Below are 26,240 nucleotides of genomic sequence, written 5' to 3'. Positions count from 1 at the left end.
GTGTATTTAAGAAACAGTTCTTCTGTGGGATGAATACTTTCTCTCAACATCCCAACTAAGTTTTAGCAGGACTCTGATAGGCATTGTTATTAGAAATTATTAGAAAGTAGATATGCATGCAACCAACTTACATAAATCATCCCCCTATGTGAAACGCATGTAACAACATTATTGTCTTTTTACTCAAGTTCAAAGAAAGAGACTGGGGTTTTTTTTGCTCTTGCTTCAGCTAATCCTTCCCCTCTGTTTAGCACACCTCTTAACAGAGCCTCATTCTTGGGTTTGCCCGTTTTTGCTATTTTAGAGCAAGGGAGACATTTTCTGTGTGGTAATTAGTGCAGCCTAAAATAGGAAAACAATGCACCTCTTGTTCATTTTTGCAGCTCAAGGAGAAAACATGGTCAAACCTAACCTTGGCAGCCAGGAATGGTCAACGCTACCTACACCTTTCTGGAAAAAATTAACTTTCCAGGCTTGTTTTCTTCCACGGGGTTTATGTGGAAGCCACGGCCACGCCGACCTCATGCAGTCTTACATCAGCACTGCAAATGGAGGCCGAGCACCGAGCCAGGGATGTGACAGGGAGAGGCTGGATTTGCCTGTTTATGGGAGAGTATGACCGCACATGGAAGGGCACAGGCTGTGACAGGGAGGGACGTGAAGGAGAACATCGCCTACCATGACAGGGAATATGATAGCAGCCACGGTCGACTTGAGGATCCAGAGGAGGGCCAGGCACACCACCTGCAGGAAGGTGAACAGATGGACCCTGCGCAGCGGGACGTGGCGCAGGTAGATGAAGTCAGGCTGGTGTTTCAGAGGCATCAAGAGCAGTTTCAGACGATCCATGAACTGGAAAGGAAAAGAAACAGGCGTTTAAATGAAACCCAGGACACACCAAAAAAAGAAAGATATGAAAGCGCTGCTCCACTACAAAGTGTGATTTGGAATCAATTTGCTTTCCTTCCATAAAATAAACCTAGTAGAAAATCTAGCACAGCTTCTCTATCCTGATTGACTTGTGCTTGAGGCAGGGTGGGCTAGATGTACCAACTCAGTTATTTCAAGGGAAGGTTCTGGGTCTACTCTATATTGGGGAACTAAACAGAGACATGGGAGCAAAGCATCTCGCAAAGCGAGGCCTTGAGGTGCCTTTGTTTCATGGAGCAAGATTCCTCATGCTCTGGTGATCAGTGTGTGTGCCTGGAACGGAGGTGTCAGCGGAAATGGCTCCGCTGGCTTCAAACGAGCTTGATCTGCTGTGGCTGCACACAGGGCATTTTCTCTTCAAGGGAGCCCTTTGCTACCCAAAGAGCAGAGAAAAGAAGATGAATTCCAAACAAGATGAATGCCAAAAATACAGTCACCACCAAACTCTGGGACATTTCTGCTACCCTCCCCTGTCCCGCTCCTGCCAATGAAAAGACATTCAGCATTTAAAAACAATGCTTTTTTTTGCCAAATAAATCGGGAGCAGAGGTGAACAGAGGTGAGGGCAGACATCAGGTTACCAGAGAACAGAAAGGCAGCAAACTGAAAAGTGAGTAAGATGGGCAGCTTTTCTGGCATCGTCCCTTGCCCCAAGCAGGACTGGATGGACTTGGAGTTACACCAAAATCAGGATTTCTCATCAAGTGAAAAACATCCTTGATCAGGGGAAAACAAGCTGCCCATTCCCCTGACCACCTGGGCCGGGGCAGCAGGGGAAATCCCCTCCAGAAGAACCAACCCCAGGGTGAATGTTACAATCCCCTCGTTGTCCCCTGGCCGAATGTGGGCTTGCTGCCCACTGCGGAGACCAGATGGATCTCACACAAGTGAATGAAAGCCAGGGCCATTTTAAAGAATACCCAAGGAAATTCTCGTGGTGCTCACAGAACAGGCAGTCCTTTCCCGTTAGAGCACAACCAGGCGCTAAAAAGAAAGGCCACAATTAATAGGGTGCCAGAAAGCAACAAAAACCACTTCCAGCTTCCTAGGGCCAATTACAGACACTGCACTGTGAGAAAGGCTCCTTACGTAACATTTCCTCAACGACAAAGAGAAGGGCTTGGCTTCCCCTCCCCGGCACACAGCAATGTTCCTGCTCGTTAACATTACGGAATAACCCTTCCTCCATAAATCATCTTCCCTTGTTTTCCTTCAGTCTGAGACAGACATCCCGGCACAGGACCCCAAACCATGCCGGGAACGAGCACAGGGGCCTCTTCAAGAATACACTTCCCTCAGCATCACTGAGCCAGTGGGGGGAACATGGACCCCGGGTCTTCACAAAGCACCTGCCATTGCTTGCAGGGACCAGACTTGGCCGCACTCCCACTTGAGCACATCGCTCTGCTTGGGTCTGAACCTCAGGACAGCCAGCCTGTGGCAATGTTTGTAAACAGTTGCTACCCTCCCCGGGTTTCTTGGGAAGGAAAAGGAGGTGGTGAAGGAGAAGGGAAAGGCTGGAGGGTTATGAAAGAAACCCTGTACCCGTCAATGATTGCTATCTTATGGAGAAGGCTCAGTGGGGCGTCTGCTTCCAGCCGTTGGAGGAACTCACCTGTACACCGTTGAGGGATGCAACACCCATGTAGAGGAAGACACCATAGAGCACAGGCATGGGAATGAACTGCGGGGAAGAGCAATAGAAACAGAGTGAACAACCTCTCGAGACATTATGCACCAGGAGGGGACATAATTCCTAGCCTGCCAGCAACTCAAATTGCACCTACAAAGCAGACAATGCAGACTAATACAGTGAGTGACCCTCCTGTTGTGTTTTGAGAGCCATGAGAACACTTCTGTGATCACCAGAGGGCTGAGAAGGGCAGGGGCTGAACAAGCCCTGGGCTCTCCGGTTCACTGGGACTTGGACGTCTCTCCAAGAACCAAAGGGGATGAAACCAGCCAGTGCCAATCAGGCAGCAAATTAAAGAAGAGTAAACACATTACAGTAAGCTTCAAACTACATTTCACCTCTTGGGTTTGGGTGAGAGTAGAAAAAGGTAAAGAAGAAAAGGCACCATGTTATGCCTGGCTCAGGAAGCCATAGAAATCCATCCAGAAAGGGTCCCATGGTACACCTCAGTGATGAGAGTCATGCCAACCAAATTTGTGACCATTCTGGTCTTTCACTCACGTTCATCTGTAACTCTTCATAAATACCAGACTGTGAGTTGCTTTCTTCTCTGGCAGGACCTGTCCTTTCTAACACAGTTTCTGCTCCCTCAGGCGCTTAGCATGGCCCATGCCTCCATCGCTGGTTCTGCCACCCGGGACACCTTCCTTCAGACACGAGGGAGGAGCAGGGTAAGGACAAGTTACCTCTGCCAGGGCAGGTTCAGATTAGATGTTAGGAAAAAATGTTTCACTGAAAGAGTTGACAGGGCTGCCCAGGGAGGTGGTGGAGTCACCACCCCTGGATGTGTTTTAAAAAAAGGTAGATGAGGTACTTCGGGATATGGTTTAGCAGAGGACAGGAATGGTTGGCCTCGATGATCTTCAAGGTCTTTTCCAACCTTGTGATTCTGTGAAATTCTGTGATTCTGTGAAGTATCTGTCCCTCCAACCTGAGGCACAAGCCTTTCCTTGCTGGCAAAAGCCTCAGTGCAGCTGCCAAGCCGGGGAAGCGCTCCTCGGCAACGGAACGGTGCGCAGCCAGCCCGGCGTGACGGGAATGGGGATGCTTGGCCGCAAATGGCACGCAGGAGGTGAATAACGGCCTTTGTGGGAGTCATTCGAACCCAAGAAGGGCGGAAAGAGCTCTGCCGCCGCCGCTGAAGGCAGGCCCTCCTGCAATGACGGGCAGCCGCCACCGCACGGCAGCCGCAGCACAGCCAAGGCTCCCGCGCAGCCCCGGGCCGGCCCAGCCGCGCAGGAGGAGCGCTTGCCCTCCCACCTCCTCTTGCGGCTCCTTAGAAAGGCCAACAACACGGCGCTTATCCAGTGGTTTATCTTTTATGGTACCCTCGACTGCTGACTCACCCTCCTGTTGGGTTTATTTGCGCCTTTGAGCGAGCCCTGTCCATACTTCACATGAAAAGCCAGACGTTTCCCCCGCAGCCCGGGTTCAATGGTCTGCTGCCACCGTGCCGGCACGGGGACGGACATGGAGCCAGCACGTGGGTCGCACTGCTGTGGGTGGCCCAGGGCTTCCAATCCAAAGGGACTAGATGGCACAAGATACTACCTCCTGGGGCAAGGGGGGCAGGAGGCTTTTGTAGTTTAGCTTGCTAGTTCATTTACATTGCTCTCCTTCCTTCACATTCTAGTTCTTTCCTTTTAAAAATAAAAATAAAAAAAAGTCCCAAATATTATTTCACCATTCCATGATAACTAATCCTGTAAATCCTCCCTGGGTGAAACTTCAGCACGTTAGCCTGCAGAGTAGCAAGCACACTTTCCTTTTGGAAGACTTTCTTTTGGCAAAGCCTTCGCTAACGATGGGGTTTCTGGCTTGGGCACTCCGAGCAAGCCTGCTGCTGGCCAACAGAACTAAAGATGTATTTATAGGAAAGTGCCTGTCGTTCTCCTAGCAGGGCCGAGGATGTTTCTGTGGAGATCTGCCACAACTAAGCAGAAACATCAGTGACACTGAAAACCAGCACAAACTCTGCAAAGCCCACATAAAACAAAGATGAGATTATTCTGTGGACCGCCTGCTTTACTGCATTTGGGGTCCATAGTGTTCGGTGTGCTGCTGTTGTAAGAAGACATAAATGTTCTGCAATGCATTTAGCAGAGGAGACCCTGCCACTGGAGTTTGTTCAAAGGTCCTGAAACACTGCCAGGTACTGCTCGCTGGCACGTGGGCGAGGAGCGTGCCGATTTATCCTCAGGCATCCTCCCATGAGGATCCTCCCTGTACGCCTTCTTAGGGGAAGCACAGGCAAATAATTAATGAATGAAGCAATAACAGGGGAAATAATAGACCCCAGTGGAATAGAGGAAGGGAAATCTTGCAGGGAAAGGTCACATGAACTAACAAACAGAATTATTACAATCAGCCATTAAATTAAGAGCACGGAAATGCCTGTTTGTGCAGAGGAGGAAACTGTTACCAGGACACAAAAACTTGCCAGTTGTAAACACAACCTCAGGAATCACAAACAGGCACGCGCCGACTTTGTAAAGCCACTTTCTCCACTTGGTACACAGGCAGCATCATCGCTCCCTGTTTGCCTCCTCCCCGCCAGGCTCACACCTAACTGCGCCTCCCAGCCTCCACGGCTTCCAACCTCCTCACGACCGAAACCTCACTGGCCTCTTCCAGAAATGTTTCTCCAGACACCTCTCTGCTCCATCATTGAGTTAGGACACGTGGTGCCACCACTTCAGTATGTATGTTACTGTTTTGTCACCTTCTGCAGGTTCCATCGGTTAATGGACCCACACAGGTGGAATTTTGCAGCTGACATCTGTTGTGCTTGCATTTGGTGCCACTTTAAATCATTGTCCCTGGAGAAGGCAGAATCCTCCACAGGACACAGATAAACAGGTTTTCCAGTTTCGTTCTATGATCTGATGATCCATTAAGGAAGTGTTTCTCTGTGGCTATGTGCCAACTGATTTCAGGTCTTGGTAAATAGCTACCTACCTGGATTAAATGGAACATCAACAACTTGTCTGTCCAGAGCCTTAGCTAACCTCACAAGAAAAACAATTCGGGAGATGATGAAATCACATTTGATCACCATGCTTCTTCCAGAAACACGTTTTCCATACTGGTGAGCTGGGCGTCGTTTCTGAGCAATAAGGCATGTGCTATTCTAGGAGGATCCAGCCTAGAAGAGTCACAATTTGACTGTTGTGCTGAAGTTTTGTACAAAAAAGCCAGGCAAGATGCCGGAGCTTCACACTGTTGAGGTGTGCTGCCTTGGCACCTGTACAAGGCAGCAGCGCTGCTCCTGAAGGCTTCTGGCCAAAACTGTACCCACGGACTAAAACCATAAGCACTAAGCTCTGCGCATTCATCAAACCTCCCCTCCTCTCAGTGGGCCATGCACACAGCCGACAATGAGCAAGCACCAAATTAAGATTTTCTTCAGGTATGTGTGTCAAGACGTGCACTCACTGAAATGAATTCAAACGTGCTTTTAAAACTACACATTTGTCTGTTCACCTGTGTCTTCTGTGTGGCAACTCTACTGCATCGCCAACCATCCTTCCATCATGCTGCCATAAGGCTCTCAAGCTTTATCCGCAATAAATTTTCCATAAAACATGGGCACAGTAGAGTTATATGATTGCAAAATAAAAGGAAACTTAATGCAAACATGGAGGAAAAAATCTCAAAATGCAAAAAGCCACAGCCCCAAGACCACCCACCCTGAACTCTGTCACTATCTAGCACACTACAACGATATTATTTTTTTTCTTCCAAAAGGTTTGCATTCAAGCTTCCAGAAAACTGCAAAACTCCATCAGTAATTGTCACTAATCTCCTTTTCCACACTTCACTGATGAGCTTTCTAAACAGCATCAAAAGAGCCTGATAGTTGCTGTGGCAGAGTGTCGGTGGAAGGAAGCAGAGAAGGTGATATCCTTACCTTTAGGATGGGAGCCATAAAGACAGACACACCGGTCAGAATGAAAACGATGATTCCAGTGACTCTCTGCTCCCTGAAACAAAATCACCGTGTGAGCAGGATGGCTTCAGCACTTGCTCTGGTTTTACTCCTTCTATGACCACTCAAAACCAACAAAAAGCCCGAGAACTCGTTTTTGCAGCCCCACTTTCAAAGCAGACCAGCGCTCACGAGCCAGCAGCATCAGGCTGGTATCCTCATCCTCACCAAGCCTCATACACCGTTTTATCAGACACAAGACCAGGTTTTGTACACTGCCCTGGCCCCGCTGTTTGTGGATCAACAGAAGGCTGCTACTGAGTGAGGAGGAGTGTGTTTACATGTTAAACATTAGGAACCGTTAACTAGCAATCCAAATTCTCTGCACTGCCCGAGTTACAGCATGCAAACACATGACACATCGTGAGCTCTCCACACGCTGCATTTCATGGCACATTGAGTCCTGGCCACAGCAATCCAGCACGAGGATAAATGGTGCAGGATTTGTGGGGTGCTGAACACCTGCCTTCATGGGCACCCACAGCCACTGCCCTACATCCAAAAATACTTTTCCCAGGAATGTTTCGGAGTACTGTAAGTTAGGCCATTACAATTCTATTTAATTGCCTAAACGAGCAGCCTGGTTTCCAGACGTGCCCCTACTGAAGGCACTTCTGGCTACTTAATTAGGGCAACTAAAAGCGGAAAAAAATTGCTAGATTGGTGAAGCAGAGCTGGTTGCTCTAGGCATGACAGGTTTATATTTTTTTACAGTTACACTTGCTAATGAACACCAGTCTAATTTCTGTGGATAAAGGACTCTGCAGTAAACTTCTCTCCTTTCTCAAACACTGGAAAGCCGCGCCTGATCTGGCAGAAGAAACTTTTGAGTAGTTACATGGGGATTTGTCCCGAGACTTGCACAGCTGAATGTCACAGCCAGGTTTGGAAAAAACGAAGAAAGCAAAATTAAATTCCTCATGACAATTTCACAGTGCCCCATGGGCACCAGAGCTCGCTCTGTGTATCTTTGTGTATTTTGGGGTGACTTCTGCCTTCTACAACAGTCTTCTTCCTTTTCATGAAAGACTGCCTGCGAAAGGGCTATGCCAGAGAAGCTTCTAACCGGATATATCCTCTGCATACAAACCAGAGCTGTAAAGGATGCACAGCTGATCTGAAGATGTGCAGGAGTTCTCATCAATTCCCCCCGAACCCTGAATTTATTGTACAAGCTGATCTTTGCAGGCAAACAGGCAATTAAGACCCTTCTGGTTTGACATACCTCACTCCCAAAAACTTGGGCTGTTCTCCAGGAGCTGAAGTTTCTGTCTCCATCTTCAAGCTGTCAATGTGAGCAATGGAGATCACAGTAGCAGCAACATACCAAGGCAGACCCATAAAGGAGCATATGATCATCAGAATGGCCACCCAGAACAAATCCAGATGATATCCAGCACCTTTCTGTGAAGGAAGATGGACAACCTTCAGCTTAATAATTCTAAATACTTACAGAAGGGCCAGGGTTCTAGCCTGCAACAGAAGGACACTCATCAAGCAGCCTTTTAACCAACAGAAATGGTCATAAACAATACTCGAGCAGGACACTTTGTTCCTTAAAGGAGGAATTACCCCGGGAAAGCAGGTAAGTAGTGCAGTTCTGGCAAGCTCTGGAAACAGCCATGTGCAACAAGCATAGGAGAGCAGCAGATTGGCAAGCAGTCTGGCTCGTGCAGACTACACAGTGCTTGGAAGTGGGGTTGGTACAAAGCTCTGCCATCAAAAAGCTCTTCACAGGGACATGGGATACCGCAGACCATGAGCTAAAGACAATCAGAGACCACCACCTTCCCCAAAAAGTGTTTGGTGAGATACACGGCATATCATGTAACCAAGCTCTCAATATATGTACCTCACACAAAACCCACAACGGCCTTTTTCAAGGCACGAGACCGTTATGGCAGCAAGAGAGTTCAGAGGGGACAGGCGGACCAAGACCGTCTGCAAAGCAGAGCGGGGACGGCGCCAGTGCAAGCCGTTTGTTCTCCCGCTCGGCTACGCATACACAGGACTTCTCTGGGTGTCATGGGAGGCCAAGATCATCACCTCTGGGCACCAAGTCATCTCACATCTGTGCAAGTGACAGCTTGGACACACAGAGAGCTTTAAACACCCAAACCGCCCTTTAAAACCATCTAAAAGCCTCACGTCAGTTTTAAGCAGCTGCCGTTGAATGGCTCTTGGTGTAACAACTTAATGAAGTCTACCTGAAAACAGTTGTACAGAAACATGGTGCCTGCCTCAAGGTAACATGTGCCATGTGCTGTCTCAGCTCTGAACTCCTGTATTTAGGCTAGGAAGCGACTGTGGGATCTTACAGTCGGGACTTCACAGATGGTTGGAGCCTGGCTGGTCATGCCTCGTGCTGGAGGCTTGTCCCTCAACACCTGGCCTTGTGCTCTCCTGCGGAAAGCAACAACAATAGCTGATGCACTATCAAAAGGAGAAACCTGTCCTCATTCTTCATCCTTTTTAAAGACCCCATATCTTTTCTTTAATCCTTTAATGAGCTACCACAGGAAACCCACCAATCTTCTGTGCCAAGAGAAGAAGGGAAGAAATGAAAGAGCCACCAAAGAAAGGGATCTTTAGAAAAATACTAGACAAATCTCCAAGGTTTGCTATTTTCAAGAAGATTCACCTTTTCTTAACCCTGTTCAACTTGATTTTATTGGAAAGAACAAATGATCCAGGCCTACTTGGGTGACCCACGAGGGAAAGCAACCCAGCTCCTCTTGAATAGTCCTCATTGTTTTCCTCATACATGCACTGCTTACCTTGGCTGGCTAGCAGCACCGGGATGGGCACTTAGCAACACCCTGCCAAGACTTTAGCAAGGCACTAACAAGAAAGAACCCCCATCCTTCTATTGGCCTACAGTAGATTTTGTGTGCTTCTTGCACAGAGGTGCTTCTTGGTGAGGAGGAGCAGGGTTGTGCACAAGAACCCCCAATTAAACAAAAGCACGCGCTCACAACCATTACAAGGAAGCAGGAAATACTTTTTTTTATATTAAACAGTGCTTTGCTGGAGTGTTTATACTTTGTTACTAAAAAACTACACCCAGTGTTGACAGCACAACCACAGTCAGTGCCCATAACTTGAAGAGATGAGGGGCCCCTTCTTCATGGGCGAAAACCAGCAAATATATTCTTACGGTGACTAAGAAAATGAAGCCCGGGGTATCTAAACAACGACCCAGCACTGCCTGTGGCTTTTGAGGGAGTCTTTACTCTCACAGGTTTGACAACTTGAAACGTGTCCTGTTAGCAGGAAGGGAGAGTCTTCTTTTACAGGAATTTAATATTTTTCAATAGAACTGACTGTGTAGGGAAAGGAAGAACCCTACGGGCACGAAAAGCTGCATAGCACCACTCTGGAAAGTTTATTTTAAAAACAGTAGTACATCCTAGGCAGTTATATGTCAGCAGATATAAAGCTCTTCTTTAAATAACATCCAACTGCAGCTATTGCCCTTGGTATGCCCCAAATCCCTTCAGCTTATTGCTTGCATTTTACAGCACTGTACAGCCAACACAGCTGTCGTACTTGGGCCATCTCTGGCCAGATTCACCACAGGTGGGGTCCTGTGGGGCCCCACGATTGCCCCGGAGCCCCAAAAATCTCCCTCAGCACAGCTGACAGCCACACTGCTGAGCCGTGCCCGCTCGGGGATGGCCACGACACAAAGAGACCTTGCTCTGCCGGTGGCTGGGAACATCTGCCAGGGATTGCCTCACGTGATACAGACAGTGATCGAGGCTCACCAGACCCAGAGAAACTTTGCCCGTTGTGATAAGGTGAGGGAGATTTTGGCTTGGGTGCAGTAACACAGCGCTGTGCAAGCGACAGTTCAGTCCCAGCTCAGGTCAAAGCTAAGCTCTGAAGAGAGGAGGCCCTTCCAAGCTCACAGCCTCTCTCCACCACAAGCTTGAGTCTCCAGAAATGGGCACTCTCTGCACATCCCTGCATGGCCTGGTGTGCCTACTCTGTCCACCCTGGTTTTCCTTTACATGCTGATGCATCAGATTAAATGAAGCATCCCCTTATAGTCTATGACAGAAGTGCAAGAAGAAAGCTGACCACAAGCACAGAACAACTCACTCTCCTTAGAAACGGTGGCAGATGGTAGGGAATGGGAGATGATAGAGAATGGGCCTGTGTCCTTGAGGGAGGAAGGTGGTAGGAAGAAAATTAGATGTTAAAGAGTTATTTGATGCTAGAGGAGAGGTTTGTGTTAGCTGGACTTGAGTTTGGGACTAGTTTCTCTTGGGAACTGGAGCCTGCCAGCTCCTGCCAGCTTGCCTGCCAGCAAGCCATCAGAACGTTCTGCTGGCCCCAGTCATCTTCCTGAAAGCCTTGCTGAAAAAAACATCAGAAAGAATGCCTGCTGAGCACCCTCATTGGAAAGCAACCTATCCTTCCTAGGTCTTCCTTACATCAGACGTGGGGACTTATTTCCAAGGGATGAACAGTTTCGGTACTCTGCGTAGCCACTTTTGCTGGGTAGCCTGAGTTTACCCTACACAAGCAAACACTGGCAATGACAGACATCAACCAGTTTCTGACCACATTTAATTTAATGATTTCTTATCTCCTGCTGGAAGAGCAGAGCGTGCCTGACGGATGTGTCAAGCATATGCTTGTGGACAGACGCTCTTTCCTTTCCTTTCCTAACTCCTCAAATGGTGAAATCTTGCAGGATTACCAGGGCAAACCCCACCTCTGGGGTCAGGGCCGGTAGCTGTTGACATGAGCTTCATCCAGCCCTCTAAGGTAGACAGTACTATTGCCACAAACAGAACTGCAGGGGCAGCAAGGTTAGATGGGCAGCTAGATGTTGTTTACAAAAGTATTCTTTATGAACTTTGACTGGCTTGTAAGTTCCCTTTTCCATCTCCCCATGTGCACAGTTGGAGAGTGATGCTCTTGTAGGGAAAGATCAAAAACATTTTAAAGATTTTAAGAAACCTTTGGGTTTTACGTGGACACAAAAAGGGGCTTTAAACACAAGTTCCACCTCTCCAAAGGAGGGCTACTCCAATTTCTTCTAGCTCTAGCCAGGCCTTTGCCACAAGCAGGGGGTAGGATGCAATGAGTCTAAATCTCCTCCTTCCTCTGGAAGGGAATGGAGAGCTGGCTGCTTTGGTGAGATGTGACTATCCCTGGCACGGGACCTGTTTGCAAAGGAAAAGGGAGAAGCAATCCCAAAGCTTCTCAAGTGGGAATGCCTCGGGCTGCACAATGGTGAAGCCAATCACAACTCCTAAGTGGTTACTGAACGAGATACTGCGAGCTGGGCCTGCACAGGGCTCTTGCTGTAGGAGGAAGGCAAACACTGTTTGTGCAGTGTTCAAGATTTTCAACTGAATTGGTGGTTTTCATGGCAAAGACTCCACACTAGTCAAAAAAATAAATATTGTTAAACACCAGCAATGACATTTCTGTGGTGGGATGTATGTTTAACCCTGCCATGGGCATTCCTCCATCTCTGGAACAGAAGCAGCACTGGGCAGTTCTTGGCACGCATGCAAGACACAAAGCACACCCACCTTGAGCTTGTGCTCCTTCCTGTTGACAATGACGGCTGTGATTTGCTGGTCCATGAAGATGAGGATAGTCACCAGCAGTGCAGGGATGGCTGCAGCCAGGTACACCCACCACGGGTTCCCCCCAAAAGGTGGGATAAACCAACCCCTCTCGGGACTGGTTGGCTTTTAAGGGAAAGGAAAGGAAAGGAAAGCTTGCATTAGAGTTGCATAGAAGAGTTGACATCCTAAATACACTTGTACTTCCAGCAATGGGGCTACAAGGAGAGACTTGAGCTCTGTGACTTCATCCTTCCCATTAGCAGCAATAAAGGATTCAAAGTATCGAGGGAGGATTTAGAGGAGACAAATCTGCCAACCAAAAAGATGCTAATAAGAGGAGATTGTCTGAGTAAAACAGTCCTTTCCAGAAAGCTGACTACTCTCCTGCTTTGAGGACAAGTTATTTCACACAAGGTGTATGGATAGAAAAGGGGACTTCTCCCAAAGGCCACCAAAACAAGCTGGCAATGACATACCTTGAATTCACTTGGCACAATGAGTTTTGGTGTGTCCACACCTACCAGGGCATCTATTCCACAGAAAATCAAAATGGACAATATAATGGCAAAATCACTGATGAGCTTCCGGGCCTGAAACAGAAGTTGACATCATAACAGTACTTAATACAAGAAAACACCAGTTCACCCAGGCTTTAGTTTCTACATTATACTCCAGGCTTCTGTTTGGTGGCAATAAAAGCTCATAATTTGTTTCATAGAAACAAAGGCGTGTGTTGTCACGTCTGGTGCTTTGTGCTTAAATGTGCCCTGGTAGTTTATTTATCGCGTTGTTTGAAAACCAGACAATTAAGCCTAAATGGAAACATGAAAAAAAGCCTAAGGGAAAAGAAAACTGCTTTTGTAAGGAACCCCCACGTGAGTTCTTCAAGGCAGTCTCACTGTTGTTACATTTGACAGCAGCCAGCAACCACTGGTACGGAGGCCTAGTTCCTCTGCCACAATGACTTTTCAGGGTCAGCTTCCAACATTAACAGATTATGAACATTTACAAATAAACCTATTCAAAATTGTGACTTCTTTAGATATATAAAGTATTGTTTACTTCTGTCTGCCTTCTGATCTCTGGTTCTTTAGGGTCCAAATATGCATAGTTTTCTATGCAGAGTCAGAGGCTACTTTTTTGACATGAATTGAGCTTCTCCTATTATCACAGAATTCCCAAGGTATGTAGCTTTAACAAAAATACTGCGTTACCCCAGACTTCATTCTTTTGATGTGACTGAATTTACAATGCAGACTCAAAGAAGAAATAAAAAAAAAGCAACAGGAAATGGAAGAAATGGCATTTTACACCAGACAATGGGAACAGTCAGATATTTCCCTTTAGAAGATGCAAAGACCTGAACTTCCAGGACAGACGAAATGTTCTGTATGACTGGCTGACGTTAGATTGTTTTCTGTTGAAGCAATAAATCAGGCAGGAAAACAAACCAGGCTTCTTGGCTAAATCCTCAACATGCCCTATAGAACACAACTCTACTAAAGCCATTGGAATAGGACAACTTAAAGCCACCACCGGCCAGACCCCAGAATTAAACTGGGCAGGACCCACTATGTTTGCCTGCAACTGTGGGACCTGTTCAGAGCTGTTGTTCCTTCCAGGCTTCCAGGGTTCACATGGTTACAGATAAATTGAGCTGCATTCCAGCCTGGATGGAATTTGTTTCCTTTTTATTAAAAATAATAGCGGTTCAATTGTAACACAGCGGAACAGTAAACATCCACGCAGGATAAATCCCCGTGTGTCAGAATGCCAACAATGCAGCGGGGCCGGGGGCAGGCTGGGCTCAGAGAGAAACAAGGCGTCGGTACACACGGAAACCACCAGCTCGCACACGTGTCGTGGCAGCTTTACTCAGGGACAAAACAAAGCAGATGCACCTGAGAGGGTGTAAGTTTGAGAAGAGTCTGGTTTCAATCAGTGCAGAGGTTTTTCAGGTCATCCTTATGGGATTTTCCGCTTTAGGCCCCTACCATGACAGGAAGGCCAGGCATGGACTATAGTTGCATTCAACAGTTTCGTTTTGCTTTCAGAGTATTTCAAGTGCTTTGTGGCAACATCAAAGATGTGTCTCTGCTCTCCTGGACTGCTCGCTTACCTGCTTGTATGCAGTGACATCACGCTAAGGGCTGTCACTGAAACAGCCAGCTAAAACTATATATACCTGAAGGGCTCTTCTGCTTCCTTAAGGCTGATAAACTACATCATTGTGTATCTCTGCTTGGAAGTGTTGTCATCAGTACATTATAAATCACTGCCACAGCCCCATGACAGATTATGGCTCATTTTGGCTCTTTCGCTGCCTTACCTGTGCCCTCCAGAGAATGAAAGCTGAGCAATCCCAGGTGCACGTGGGTCATCAGCCAGGATCGATGCAACCTGGCTTCCCTGCAAAGCCTCTGTGTGTGACAACTATATTGAAAGGAAGGCTGATCTTTGTGCCCCCCCAAAAATAAAGAATTGGACTGCTAGGGTGAAAGGAGGTACTTACAGTGGTGGGAAAATAGCGACTGGTCTTGAACTTCTTCAGGGCCATGGAGCAGGTGTAAGTGCCAAAGAAGAGGATGAAAGACATGAGAGTGATGTCAGGGACATATCCACAGTTGTTGCCCACAAGCTGTCCTCCGTATTTCAAACACTCCTTCGCTGTCAGAGATGGCCAGTCAATGGTGGTGTTGTGCTGCAGAAAGAAGAACACTTCAATAAAGCTCTGCTCAAGCAAACACAGATTGTGCTGGGACCGCAATGGGGACAGGGCATCCGGAAAAGTCCTGGGAGGAAAAGGGAGGCATGGAGCAGAGGCTAAAAATCCCTGTGCTTGTGTGGAGACGGCATCAATTTTAACCTGGACAGAGTGTGATAGCAGCCAGGAACTGAGGACAAGCTGGGCCTTGGAAAGAAGACAGATCTCTTTGGACCTTAGCTGCCATCTACCAGACACACTCTGCATTCTCTCCAGTGGAAAGGCAACACAGAAAACCTCATGCAGAAGCTGGAGAGGCCTGAGACCACCTTCTCCATCTGCTCCCCATTGCTCGTTCATTGGAAGCAACACCAAACCCAAACCTACTTCTCTCGGATCAAGACTGCAGCAGAACCCTCCCTGCCCTTGCTCTACCTAGAAACAAGGCTCGAGCTCACCTAAGGCCCGCTGGTGTCAGGAGGCCTCTGCACACACAGCGCCATGCTTACTGCGTGCCATCAGCACACAGAGAATGCCGGACGTGCAAAGAAAAAGCTGGTGCGTGCTGTGAATGATGTTAGATCGCCTTCTCCATGCAGCTGGAGTTACCAAAATGCCCTCCGTTTCCCAGGCAAGCAGTCAGAAGGGTGCTGAGGTTCAGCTACCCCTCTGAGGAGCCCTCCAGACCCAGCATGTCCTGACACCCCCAAATACAAAGGTCTCCTTTGATTTCAGCAAGAGCTGAGGGTTTCATCCCCGCAGGAAAGAGTATTTTACTCAAAATACTCAAGTTATAGAGAGCTTATCACAAATGCATGCACAGACTAATTCAGACCAACAAGCAATTTACCAGGAAAGTATTTTCTTCAGGTGAAAGAAAATACCCTTTCGTCACTTTACAAGTGACGTTTTCCAATAGGAAAAACCAAAAATGCCAAACGTGTATTAGAAATCCTGGAAATATGTCAAGTAGCAGCTGAAGGCAAAAGGGACACTGCCTCCTGTCACATCTATTAGTGCATATTGTTCGTGTGTGTGCTGAAAAATACATCCCACGTGTGCCTCCAACCTGGGTGCTTGTAACACTGTGGTCTGAAGCTGCACATGATTTGCTTCCTCAGCAAATGCCGTGAATCCAAAGAGCTGAGCCATGGTGTGCTGAACCCAAGACAGAGATAAAAACCCAACTGGGAAACACCCAGCTCCGTGCTGTTGTTTGACAAGGTGCTGCCATGTCTGCTCTCCCCATGCTGTCTCTCTGGGCGGCGTCCAGCCACAGCACTTTGTCCCTTATCACTGGAATTTCGGCAGAGCTGCCCTGGCTGCCAGCTGCAGGATGGCAACACAGGGGACAGTGAGCGTGGCTTTCAAAGCAGGACAATCAAGTAAAAAAAACAAATATTCGGGGGCAAATTTTACATTTTGCAATTTTGTATCTGCAGAAATAAGCACTGGGGAATGTTCAATAGGCAAGATTGGGGGATCAGAGAGCAGAAAAAAGAGGGCAAATGTTGTTGTTAGGGGACCCACCCTCCCCAGAGCAATGTTGCTTTGTCCACCTGCCAACTGCCTGACAGAATTTGCACCAGGGCTGCTCTTCCCATTCTGAACATCCTTGTCACATGTCCCCAGACTTTTTTTTTTTCATTTGAAACTCTAAGGCATCCAAAAAGAGGCCTGGGAATAGCTAAGCTCTGTGCCCTGGGCTGGCTCCCTGGGTAGCAAGCAGGAGACCTCGCTTCTGTTTCTTCACCCTGCGACTTCTCCCTTGGGGACTTTGGGCTGTGCTCTTGCCTTGAGGTTTATGCCTCGTGCTCCTAGTGCCTGTGGACAGCTCAGAAACCGTTCCCTTTCTGCTGTGCCATGTGACAACATGCAGGAGTTGCCACTACATGAAAAAGAAATGCAGGCAAGTACGATCTGTATTCTTCAGCAGAGTTGTTACTCCGCACCTCAACCTACTTCCACTGCACCAAACACACATGTATCTGACCCCAACAAGCTCCATTTCATTCTCCCCATCACCCAAAGCTCACCACCGGAGTGAAATGTGGAAAAGCATCCCAGAATGGGATGGAAACAGGACCTTGCAAAGGAAGGACTGCCCGCAGCACTCCTGCCACTGCAGTCCTGCCACAGGCATCTGACTAATCCACCAGGAGAACCATTTGCATCCTGCCAACACACACAGAGATCAGACTGCAAGAAAGCAGCCGCTATTAGCGTGTAATTAATATGATCAAGCTGTCCACATAGCATTCTGTACGCAGTGCTATCAGAAATCCTTGGAGGATCAAGTGAGTGTGCCAGAAGGAGCAGTGTCCCATTTTCACAGTGTCACAAGCAGTGGGGGACTGTCAGCCTGAGGACTTTCTTTGTGCCATCAATTCTGGATCTATCGGCATGGCCCAGCAGTAACGCGCGGCACTTACAGACCTCAAAGACCACGTAACCCCCCCCTCACAAGGGACACTTACCATCTCGGTAGAGGAATCAAACAGCTCACTGGCTGACGGCACTGTTGTCCCATTAAATAATGAGCTATTAACTGCAAGAGAGGACAGGAAAAGGAATGCTGTGAGCATGGTGCCCAAAAGCAAATTTCAACCACTAAATCGTTTGCTAACTCCATCAACCTGTTTGCAACCTCATCCCTCAAGTGAAGTGAGACAAAGGTAGTGTTTCAGGGGGACTCAAAAGCATCTACCATCCATCACCTAAAAAATGGAAAGAAAAGGCTAAGGGAAACATAAATCAAAGCTCAACAGGGTGTATTTGGAGTTCACTGTTAAAAAAAAAAAAAGAGTAACAGACAAACAACAAAATGCTTCATGTCTTTGCACTATTTTTCTAGTGATTTCTGGACTAAAAGAAATTAAAATAAATATCCACAGAACACTCCTAATTATTAATTTAAAATTAATGCCCAACCCCAAAAATATAAAAAAATGCACTTCAGAATCTAGTGCAAATGCATTTTTTGAGTTAAAAAAAGAGAAAGATAGAAAGGAATTGAACTCAACAGGATGGAGATAGTTTCTCTGAAGAAAGGGGGCAGCAGTCACTGTGACAATGAAACACGTTTTCCTTTTGTCTTCACAGGATTAGAAATCATTTCTTTGAAAGTTCATTTAGAAATGCAATCCTTCTTGAAAATAGGCTTGTCAACTCTGTCCTCAAGTTTTATTCAGGTTTGGCATGTGCTTTTATGCATGTAAGAATATTTAAGTTGTATTAAAGTATTGCATAGTTCACATGGATTTAGCTGGAGAAAGAGTAAGTGCATTTGTCCTTTATACTACTGAAATCAGGCTAGGCTCTAAATAAGTAGCAGGACATCTTTATGCGGAGACGATCTTTGCCAGGCCCTTGGCAAGTAAGATCTCACGACTTTTGTCAAGACAGAGATTTTGCTGTGCCTCAAAGCATTGCAACGGGTTTTGCTGCCAGCATCTTCCTCGTGATGGCCGGGATCTCCGAGTGCAGAGACTTTGTCAAGCTGTGAGGACAGAGCTGTAAAACCACACAATCCTTCTCTTGAGAGGTCAAGTTTGAGAAGAGATAATAAATGTCTCTCTTGGAGCACTTTATGTTCTTTTCCCACCATCTCCAACCATGTACAAGCCCTCTTGAGTAGGCTTGATTAAGAGACCTTTTGGATGGAGCAGCTTGTCCCCTCTGAGTAGGAACATGCAAGGTTGCTGGTTCAACACGGGTCTTCACCATGTCACGTCAGTACTCAGTAAACCACACTGAGCAGGGAGCAGCAAGTTGTCATTGGATTGGGTATTAGGAAAAGCTTCTTCCCTGCAAGGGCTGTCAAGCATTGGAACAGGCCTCCCGGAGAGGTGGTGGAGTCCCCATCTCTGGAGGTATTAAAAAAATGTGCAGATATGGCACTTCAGGGCATGATTTAGCAGACATGGTGGTGTTGGGTTGACGGTTGGACTTGATCTTAGCGGTCTTTTCCAAACTTAAAGATTCTATGATCTTCTAGACCCCCACTCCCCCTCCAGTGCATCCACAAGCCGCCTCAGCGTTCAAGCATGCTGGCCTGACACTTCGCTTTTGGCTAAGCAGTTGATGCTATTGCTCCTGGAAGTGGATGGATTGTGGGTCCAGCTGCTGGTTTTGCCTTCTAACTTCTTGATCTTCATTATGAACCGGTGTGCATTAGCTCAGAGCCCCAGCCTGGAGGTGCAAGGATCAAAGGGAAGTCTCCGTGGGACCCACTCAGTAATCATTGCCAGAGCACATACAAATCCCGTTGGTGATTTCAAAGACATTATTTTAAGGTCCTGTGGAAAGCATGGTGGGGCTGGCCAGAAGCCACTACCTGGCTTTCTGCATTCCCTGCAAGCGGGAGTGCAGGCTGAGGCCAGTACAGAAACCCAGCAATACAAGCTGAGGGCTGATGCTGAAACTCCGGAGCCAAATTTTAATGGCACAGATGTGAAAACCAAGAGTAAAATGCCCGAATGCAAGGGAAGAAGAGTCAGTTTCACATGGGGCATGATAAAAGTCAATAAAGGTTTGCCTGAACTTACCTGGAGGGAAAAATACCAACCCCAAACAAATCTGCCCTCCCTCCCCAGTACAATCCTGCCAGCTTATCAAGCACTGCTTACAACACCCCAACAGCAGCAGGCGTTATCTGTGCTATAAAGGAAAATTGCTGGAAAGAAAGCACCTGCTACCACATTATGCTTTGTTTCCTAGAACCAGGCGTCCCCTTTTGCTAATCTGCCACGTGCATGTTTATTCCATTTCCCAATGCATGAGAGAAAGCTTGCAAACTTTCAGAGAGGAAATGGCAGCACAGAGGGTAATTCACGTCCTAATGGCTTACAAAACCTGCCGCTGCTGGACCTTATGGTCTTGAGCTTTGTTTTGAAGGCATCCATCCACACTGCTGGGATCGCAGCTTGCACTGGGTTAAGTTCAGATCTCCTCGTTCATCCTATGCTGTGCCATCCCTCTCAGTGCCTTCATCCCAAGCCAAAGGACAAAGAGCCCACTGGGCTGCCAGGTCCTAGTTCCTCCTTTCCCTGAGATCCCTGGTCTTTGACACCATGCTGAGCCGCTAGAAGATACCCCAGAAAGGCAATGATGACATTCTGCCTCTACTTTGCCATCTCATGAAGGGCTTTAAAAATACCCAGGATGCAAATAAGGTCGCTTGCGTTCGGTGAGCAGAATGTCACAGACTGCCTCCCGCTGCACAGCTGTAGGTACATGTGCAGAGCAAGGCACGATCTATAAAAACAAGCAAGCTTGGAAGGGCCGCAGAGCCCCTTTGTTAAAGTGTTTGGCTTCGACTCTGTCCCAGCTGGCACTCGCTACTTTGCTGCAGATTTACTGTTGTGTGGTAAGAAAGTAGCCCCTCGCTGTAGCTGTGATGAGCAGCCGATGTGGAAACTCATTTAAGAACAGGAATGAAATCTGGGCTCCCTTTGGTAAGGGATGCTGTCTGGGCCCCTGGAGAGACACCGCTATACAGAAACATGCCTGGATCAGTGTACTCCAGACCTGTGAACAGCCAGACAGCATCACGACTGACATGCTTGTGGCTATTTAGCAGGCTGCTTGTTCCTCCGGAAAATTTCTTGCTTCCGTGCATCAAATCCACCGTGGAAGAACATGCTGCTAAGGAAGCAATGAGAACAGCTGAAGGACCCAGCTCATAGTGTAACCCCAGCACTTGCTGCTTGACACACAGAAGCCTCAAATTATTTTTTGAGGTTGTCCTGGACTGAGTTTAAATATGGGATCAGTCTGTTAGTTGCTCCATTCCCAGAGAGTCTGCCATTTCCAATCTTCATCCTCTGATGGCCTTCGTGCCCAATGTGCTGTAGACTCAGGCAGATGTGTGTGCCTGGAGTCAAGTCCCCAAGGGTTACTGGGACAGACTGCTGTCAGCAACTCCACTATGATCTGGTCACTCAACCCATTCAGGTTTTATTCCATGCTACTTGAAAAACTAAGGGAGAAGCATTTGGAGATGATGACAGGGAGGTCATTTTTACCCTCTGAAAGAAACATCTGGAGAAGTGGCAGATCAGATGGAAGGAGAACCGTGGCAGCGAGGGTGTATGAACTCTATCAAACCACACATGCTGATCCACCCCAGCTTGCTTACAAAGGTCAAGACCAGCACTGTTTCCGGGCACAAATCTCTTATGAAATGACATGTGGGCTTCTGGCACACACTCTGTTTCCTCCACATGTTCCAGCCATACCACCCCATTTGCCCTGGGTCTGTGCTGCAGGCAAAAAATTATGGAGACTTTCAACTTGGCATTGACCATTCCCCATCATCTTAACTCTGAAAAAGAGAACACCCTGCCATTCAAACGGCAGCAGAACCAGACTGACATCCAAGTGCTTGCAGAGATCTTACACCTGGTAACTGACGCAAGCACACAGCTCCGAGGGATCCAGTTCCCAACACCTTTTGCACAGAGCCAGCAGCAAACAGAAGCTTTTCCTGTTTGACAGGAGTGTCAAGATAACCTGAAGTTTACTTTGAGCACAAACCAAGTTTCTTACTCACTCCTCATTGTTTGAAGGATCCTAGGAGTGGTCCCAGCTTTTGTTCCCGGTTGCGCTGCCAGAGCTATACGTACGCTGGCAATGCCTGCCTTGCAGCCCACGCTCCCGCCACAGGCTCAACTGTTAGATGTACATCCCTTCCGCTCTAGCAGGGAACTGCTTGTGCTTTTCCACTCGCACATGCAGCCAGGAGGTGGGAAACTACCTGTGTTTGGGTAATGCCCTGAATAAACCCTGCTCCTGCACTTGACAAAATGGCACGGCAGATACCAGGAGTGACCAGAGCACCACAGCAGTGACATGGCCACCATTTCTGCCCCTCCACAGACTTCTCAGAGGAATGGTATTGAGAATTATCAGCCGCAGGGATGCAAGGAGACAAAGATACAGAGACAGCCTCTCCACTGGCAGTGATGCTCACATGAGGAGATCCCAGGAAGGTCGGCTGCCAAGACTTTCCCTTTGTCACTAAGGCTGAGATACGGTATCTGAAGACACCTGATAAAGAAGGGTTAACCTATGCATTTATTATCTGGGCTGCGGCACAACAGAAAAAGAAAGCAAAAGCAATCTCCTATCTGCAAATTGGAGATCTAATTAAACATTCTCTTACCTGGATCTAAAGGTTCACAGGCACAAGAGTAATGTGTGATATAGTCCACCTTGAACTTGGAGTTGATCGGGTAATGATCTGCCAGCTTGATCATCTTCTTGAAAGCATCATAAATGAAAATGAAGCTAATAAGGGAGGAGAAGCCTTCTTCAGTGAAGCGGGTGAAGTACTTGACCAGGAAGCTGGCATCGGTGGCGACGAGAATGAGACACTGGAAGGCTGACCAAAGGCCGATCCAAAGACGAAACTCCAGGTAGTCAAAATCATTGTCTCTGCAACAAGACAGGGCAGCAGAAACAGAAAATATTGGGGTTAGATAAATCTATGTGGGATGGTGACTTCCCAGTGAGAAGTGCTGAAGGCACAGCCCCTGGGACCTGTGTCACTTAGACTCAGAGAGCATCTTCCCAAGAGCCAAGCGCTCTGTTCTCAGGCAGCCAACTCCATGAACATATGCGGTGCAGTTTAATAGTTGAGGGGGTGGAGAAGCATGCATAAGTGATCACTCTTGCTTATGCCTTCACTAATACACATTACCAACGATTTCAAGCTCTTTCTAGAGCTTCCCAGTAAAAATCCTCCTTTGGCAACTGTGTGCAGAGCTAAGGGCCAAACATCCAGCTGTCCAGATCATGAGCAGCTCAATGCAAAAGCTTTTTACCAGCCAAAGACAAAAAACATAGTTTACAAATCTCCTCCTGAAAATTTACCTCCTGTCAAGCCTCACACTCAGGAGCTTGTGCTTCCATCTCCCAGGCCCTTTTGCTATCTGCAGAAATCACAGTATCAGCAGAAGATCAAGAAGTACAAAGGTACAAAGAAGATGACAAACCCCATTGCCAGGATGATGGAGCAAATTGCACCATTCCTTTCCAGAAGTTTCTTTGCTCCTTGTTTGGTGCTTTAGGCTGCCATGCCCCAACAGTTCAGAGTCCAAAGGCAGGCTTTTAGGACCCAGCAAATGCAAAAAGCCAACACTGGAACAGATAAGGCCCTGCCAGGGAGGTTACAGCCTGCTCTGGGAGGTGGTGGGACTGGCAGCCCCAGCCAGCTGGTCTTCCCTGGAAGGCAGCAGCTCTGACGTGTTGAAGGACATAGAGGGAAGGGCAGTTTCTGTGGAAAATCACAGAGCAAAGTCTCTAATGGTGTCCGAAAGCTCCGTGAGGGGATGGGGCCCTGGAGTTTATCCTTTTCTTCCCCCAACTACATAAAGTGTTAGAAGGAAAACTAAAAGCTTCTCCCTGTGAGCCTGTCTTTAAATAAAAATCAGCAAAGCTATCCTCAAGGCACCTCAGGAATGCAGGCTACACCAGATAACCACACGCAGCTGAAACTCAGGAGCAGAAAAGGAGATGGAGACTGCTGGATTGCCCTGAGTCACCATCCCTCCAGGAAAGCTCATGGCAAGAGGACAGGCGTGGGTCAGCACCAGCTTCTCCAGACATCCATGTGTGCCTCAGAGTGGGGCTTAGTTCCTAGTACCAGCAGTGGTTTTAGCTCAATAGAAAACCCTTTGGTAGAGTGCTTGCAACTCGGTACAACTGGACACCTGTAGAGCTGGCTACAGGCTGGTCCCACCATTTACTCACATCCTCTCTGCAGATGGACTCCCTCAAAACTTGCGTAGCAGCAGTGAAAGCTGCCCTTGTTTTTACACACTATTTCCAGGTAGACACGGTGTGCTGTTACACACCTCTACACTCTGTCAGCCTTCATCCACAGGCAGATGTCCAAAAAAAAAACCCATCAAACTTCACAGATGCCAGGTAGGGTCAGACAGGGTTGGGCATCTACCTTCAAACCAAGGCTGTGCAAGGCTTTCTGCTTATCGTACATGAACATCTCAGGGAGGGCTGCAGCCTCCTCACAGTGACAGTCTGACATGGAAGAGGGGTGAGAAGCAAAGAAGAAATAAAGTGATGATTTATAAAAAAAGAAGGCAGGGAGGGGGTAGGGAGGGTGGGGGAACACCCCAGTGACAGGTCTCTGAAGTATCTGGTGTCAGGGCCTCAGAAAGCAGGAGCTGCCATCCGGCTGACCAAGCGCGGGGAAGGCGGCTGGCAGGAGCCCAGATGGCATTCTGACTGCACACCACTGAAGCCGCGCACCACTGAAGGACTTCAAAAGGTTTTAAACTGTTTTTTAGCCCTCAAAGTCCTGCAGCACTCCTGCAGCTCACAGAGCAAGTGAAAAAGCACAGGACATTTCACATACGCAATACAGTGGGCTCGGTACCTTTCTTTCCGAGGTGTCTGGAGGGGAACCCTTCCCAATGGCCTGCCCACGCAGCTGGAAGGCAGCAGGGCTGGGGTTCTGCTTTCATGGGAAGCCTGGTGCCCTGCTTCCTGCTTGGAGACCAAGCCTTGTTTCACAGTGGGCATCAGAGAGGCTCTGCACGGGAGCAGAGCTTACCACCCAGGATGTGAGTTGACCCGGAGCGCCCTGCAGCATCGACCCATTGTCCAGCAAGGTGGTGAACATTGCTCCCGCAGGCACCCAAAGCTAGATGCACGGCTGGGCACATGAGGCTTATTTAGATGTCTCTCCATACACACACACACACACACAGAGCCAAACTTTAAATGAGTGGTAGATGAGAAGTCTTTCTAATTTTGCTCCCAGTGGGGAACAGGGTGTTGTGAATATGAACAACCACAAACACATTATTGAAAAAATCACAGTACTTGATTCCAATTTCCTTGTGAGAAAGACTCCCTTGAAAAATCCTGCCATTCTGCTCCAGCAGGTTGTTAGGACAATAGCTTTTATAACCACCTCCTCCTCCTCAGGTTAAAAATAACCACCTTCTCCCTCCCAGAACCATACAAAGTGTTTTTCCATCTTGCCTTTTTCCTTCCGCGTGCTGCACCTGGGCTTTCGCCTGCCTGCCAGAAGCAAACCGCTATAGTGTGTCTGTTCCTGATCTTGCTCATTTATTCCAGTTGAAGAAAGAAAAGAAAGGTGCCCCCCTCCCCCAGCTCCTTGCTCTGCTGATGAACTCTCCCCACTCAGCAGCTCCCGCTTTCCATCCGCTTTTCCAGGCTGACTTTCCATCCGTTTTTTCTCGCCTCCATCCTTCCCTGCCTCAGCTGCAGTGGGCTCTGAGTCCATCTCCTCTGCCCCTCTTCAGCAGGGCTGGGCAGACCATGCCAAGGATAGCAGGAGTCCCCAGGACAGGCAGGAGGGGATGAAAGCGTATGTCCATTATCCCGCCGTGGCATCCTCGACACCCAGATGAACTTCTCTGCAGCTTGGCACGACTATGGCCCTATCTAACAGCAGTCAGAGCATGCTGCGAGGCCACTCAGGCTTCAAACCCAGCAGTGCTGATTATAAAACAGCACCAACTTCGACAACACAGCGGGAGGATCGGACTCTGCCCGCTTTATCCTGCCTTGCACTGTTTTCACAGGCACGGCTCACGTTGCCACAAGTATTATCAAGTGAGTTGAATAACTGAATGAACTCATCTCACTCCGAAAGAGTCCAGTGTAGTACTGTTTATGTGGGATCACATGCAAACGTACCGCCTGCCTTAGCTCTGTGCCTCAAAAGACTTCTCCAACATGTAGGGTACTCGCAGGAAAGACACTATTATATGCTCTCAATTATCTCTGAGCAACTGCCCACAGAGATTAAATATAATGAGGAAGAAGATACAATTAAAGAACCAAACATACACCATGTCTCCTGCCTTATTGCAACCTGCAGCCATGTTCAGTTTAATAATTCAATAAACCTTTTCTAAAAATAACCACCGACGGCCAAGGAGCTGCTCCACATCACGGGCAACTGCTTCTGAAAGAAAGCCCAGTGACGGCTTTTTTCCCAAAGCTCTTGCTGTCACGTCCCAAAACACAAGTCTCAAAACTTGCAGTGCTGTGAACACTCCCCGACGGTGAAAGAGAGCACTATGAGCGCTCTGAGGTGTGTTCTGTACACCCTAAGCTGATATCCTTGCAAAATATCACCCAAAGTATCAGTAGACAGGTCAAATCGCCTATGACCACACATGTCAAATCACCAGTGAGAACATTGATTCCTTTAAGGATGCTCATTATATCTTCCCAGTGCTGCAGATGTGGGAATAATAAATGAGAATGGGAATAGTAAATGAGAACACCTAACAGAACGGGCTCCCTTTAGCTCTGGGTGTCAGCTATCTTCGC

The 26,240-nt window shown here is 47.8% G+C and overlaps 1 protein-coding gene across 2 annotated transcripts in view; it reads right to left on the bottom strand.

Annotated features, from left to right (window-relative positions):
• Positions 1 to 26,240, bottom strand: part of SLC4A4 (solute carrier family 4 member 4) — a 149,285-nt gene that overhangs the window by 12,317 nt on the left and 110,728 nt on the right. For both annotated transcript variants that reach the window (XM_084263508.1, XM_084263507.1), the window contains exons 13-21: positions 22,072 to 22,343; positions 17,384 to 17,454; positions 14,715 to 14,903; positions 12,679 to 12,792; positions 12,164 to 12,325; positions 7,837 to 8,015; positions 6,534 to 6,606; positions 2,546 to 2,614; positions 679 to 852 (exon numbers count right to left, since the gene is read on the bottom strand). In XM_084263508.1, the coding sequence (XP_084119634.1) occupies positions 679 to 852; positions 2,546 to 2,614; positions 6,534 to 6,606; positions 7,837 to 8,015; positions 12,164 to 12,325; positions 12,679 to 12,792; positions 14,715 to 14,903; positions 17,384 to 17,454; positions 22,072 to 22,343 (1,303 nt within the window). The remainder of the gene's footprint in view (positions 1 to 678; positions 853 to 2,545; positions 2,615 to 6,533; positions 6,607 to 7,836; positions 8,016 to 12,163; positions 12,326 to 12,678; positions 12,793 to 14,714; positions 14,904 to 17,383; positions 17,455 to 22,071; positions 22,344 to 26,240) is intronic.

This window comes from Gallinula chloropus (genome assembly GCF_964237585.1).
Source record: "Gallinula chloropus genome assembly, chromosome: 4".
In the NCBI taxonomy this organism is placed as follows: domain Eukaryota; kingdom Metazoa; phylum Chordata; class Aves; order Gruiformes; family Rallidae; genus Gallinula; species Gallinula chloropus.
The sequence above is the reverse complement of the archived record's forward strand: the minus strand, read 5'-3'. Positions and strand labels throughout refer to the sequence as shown.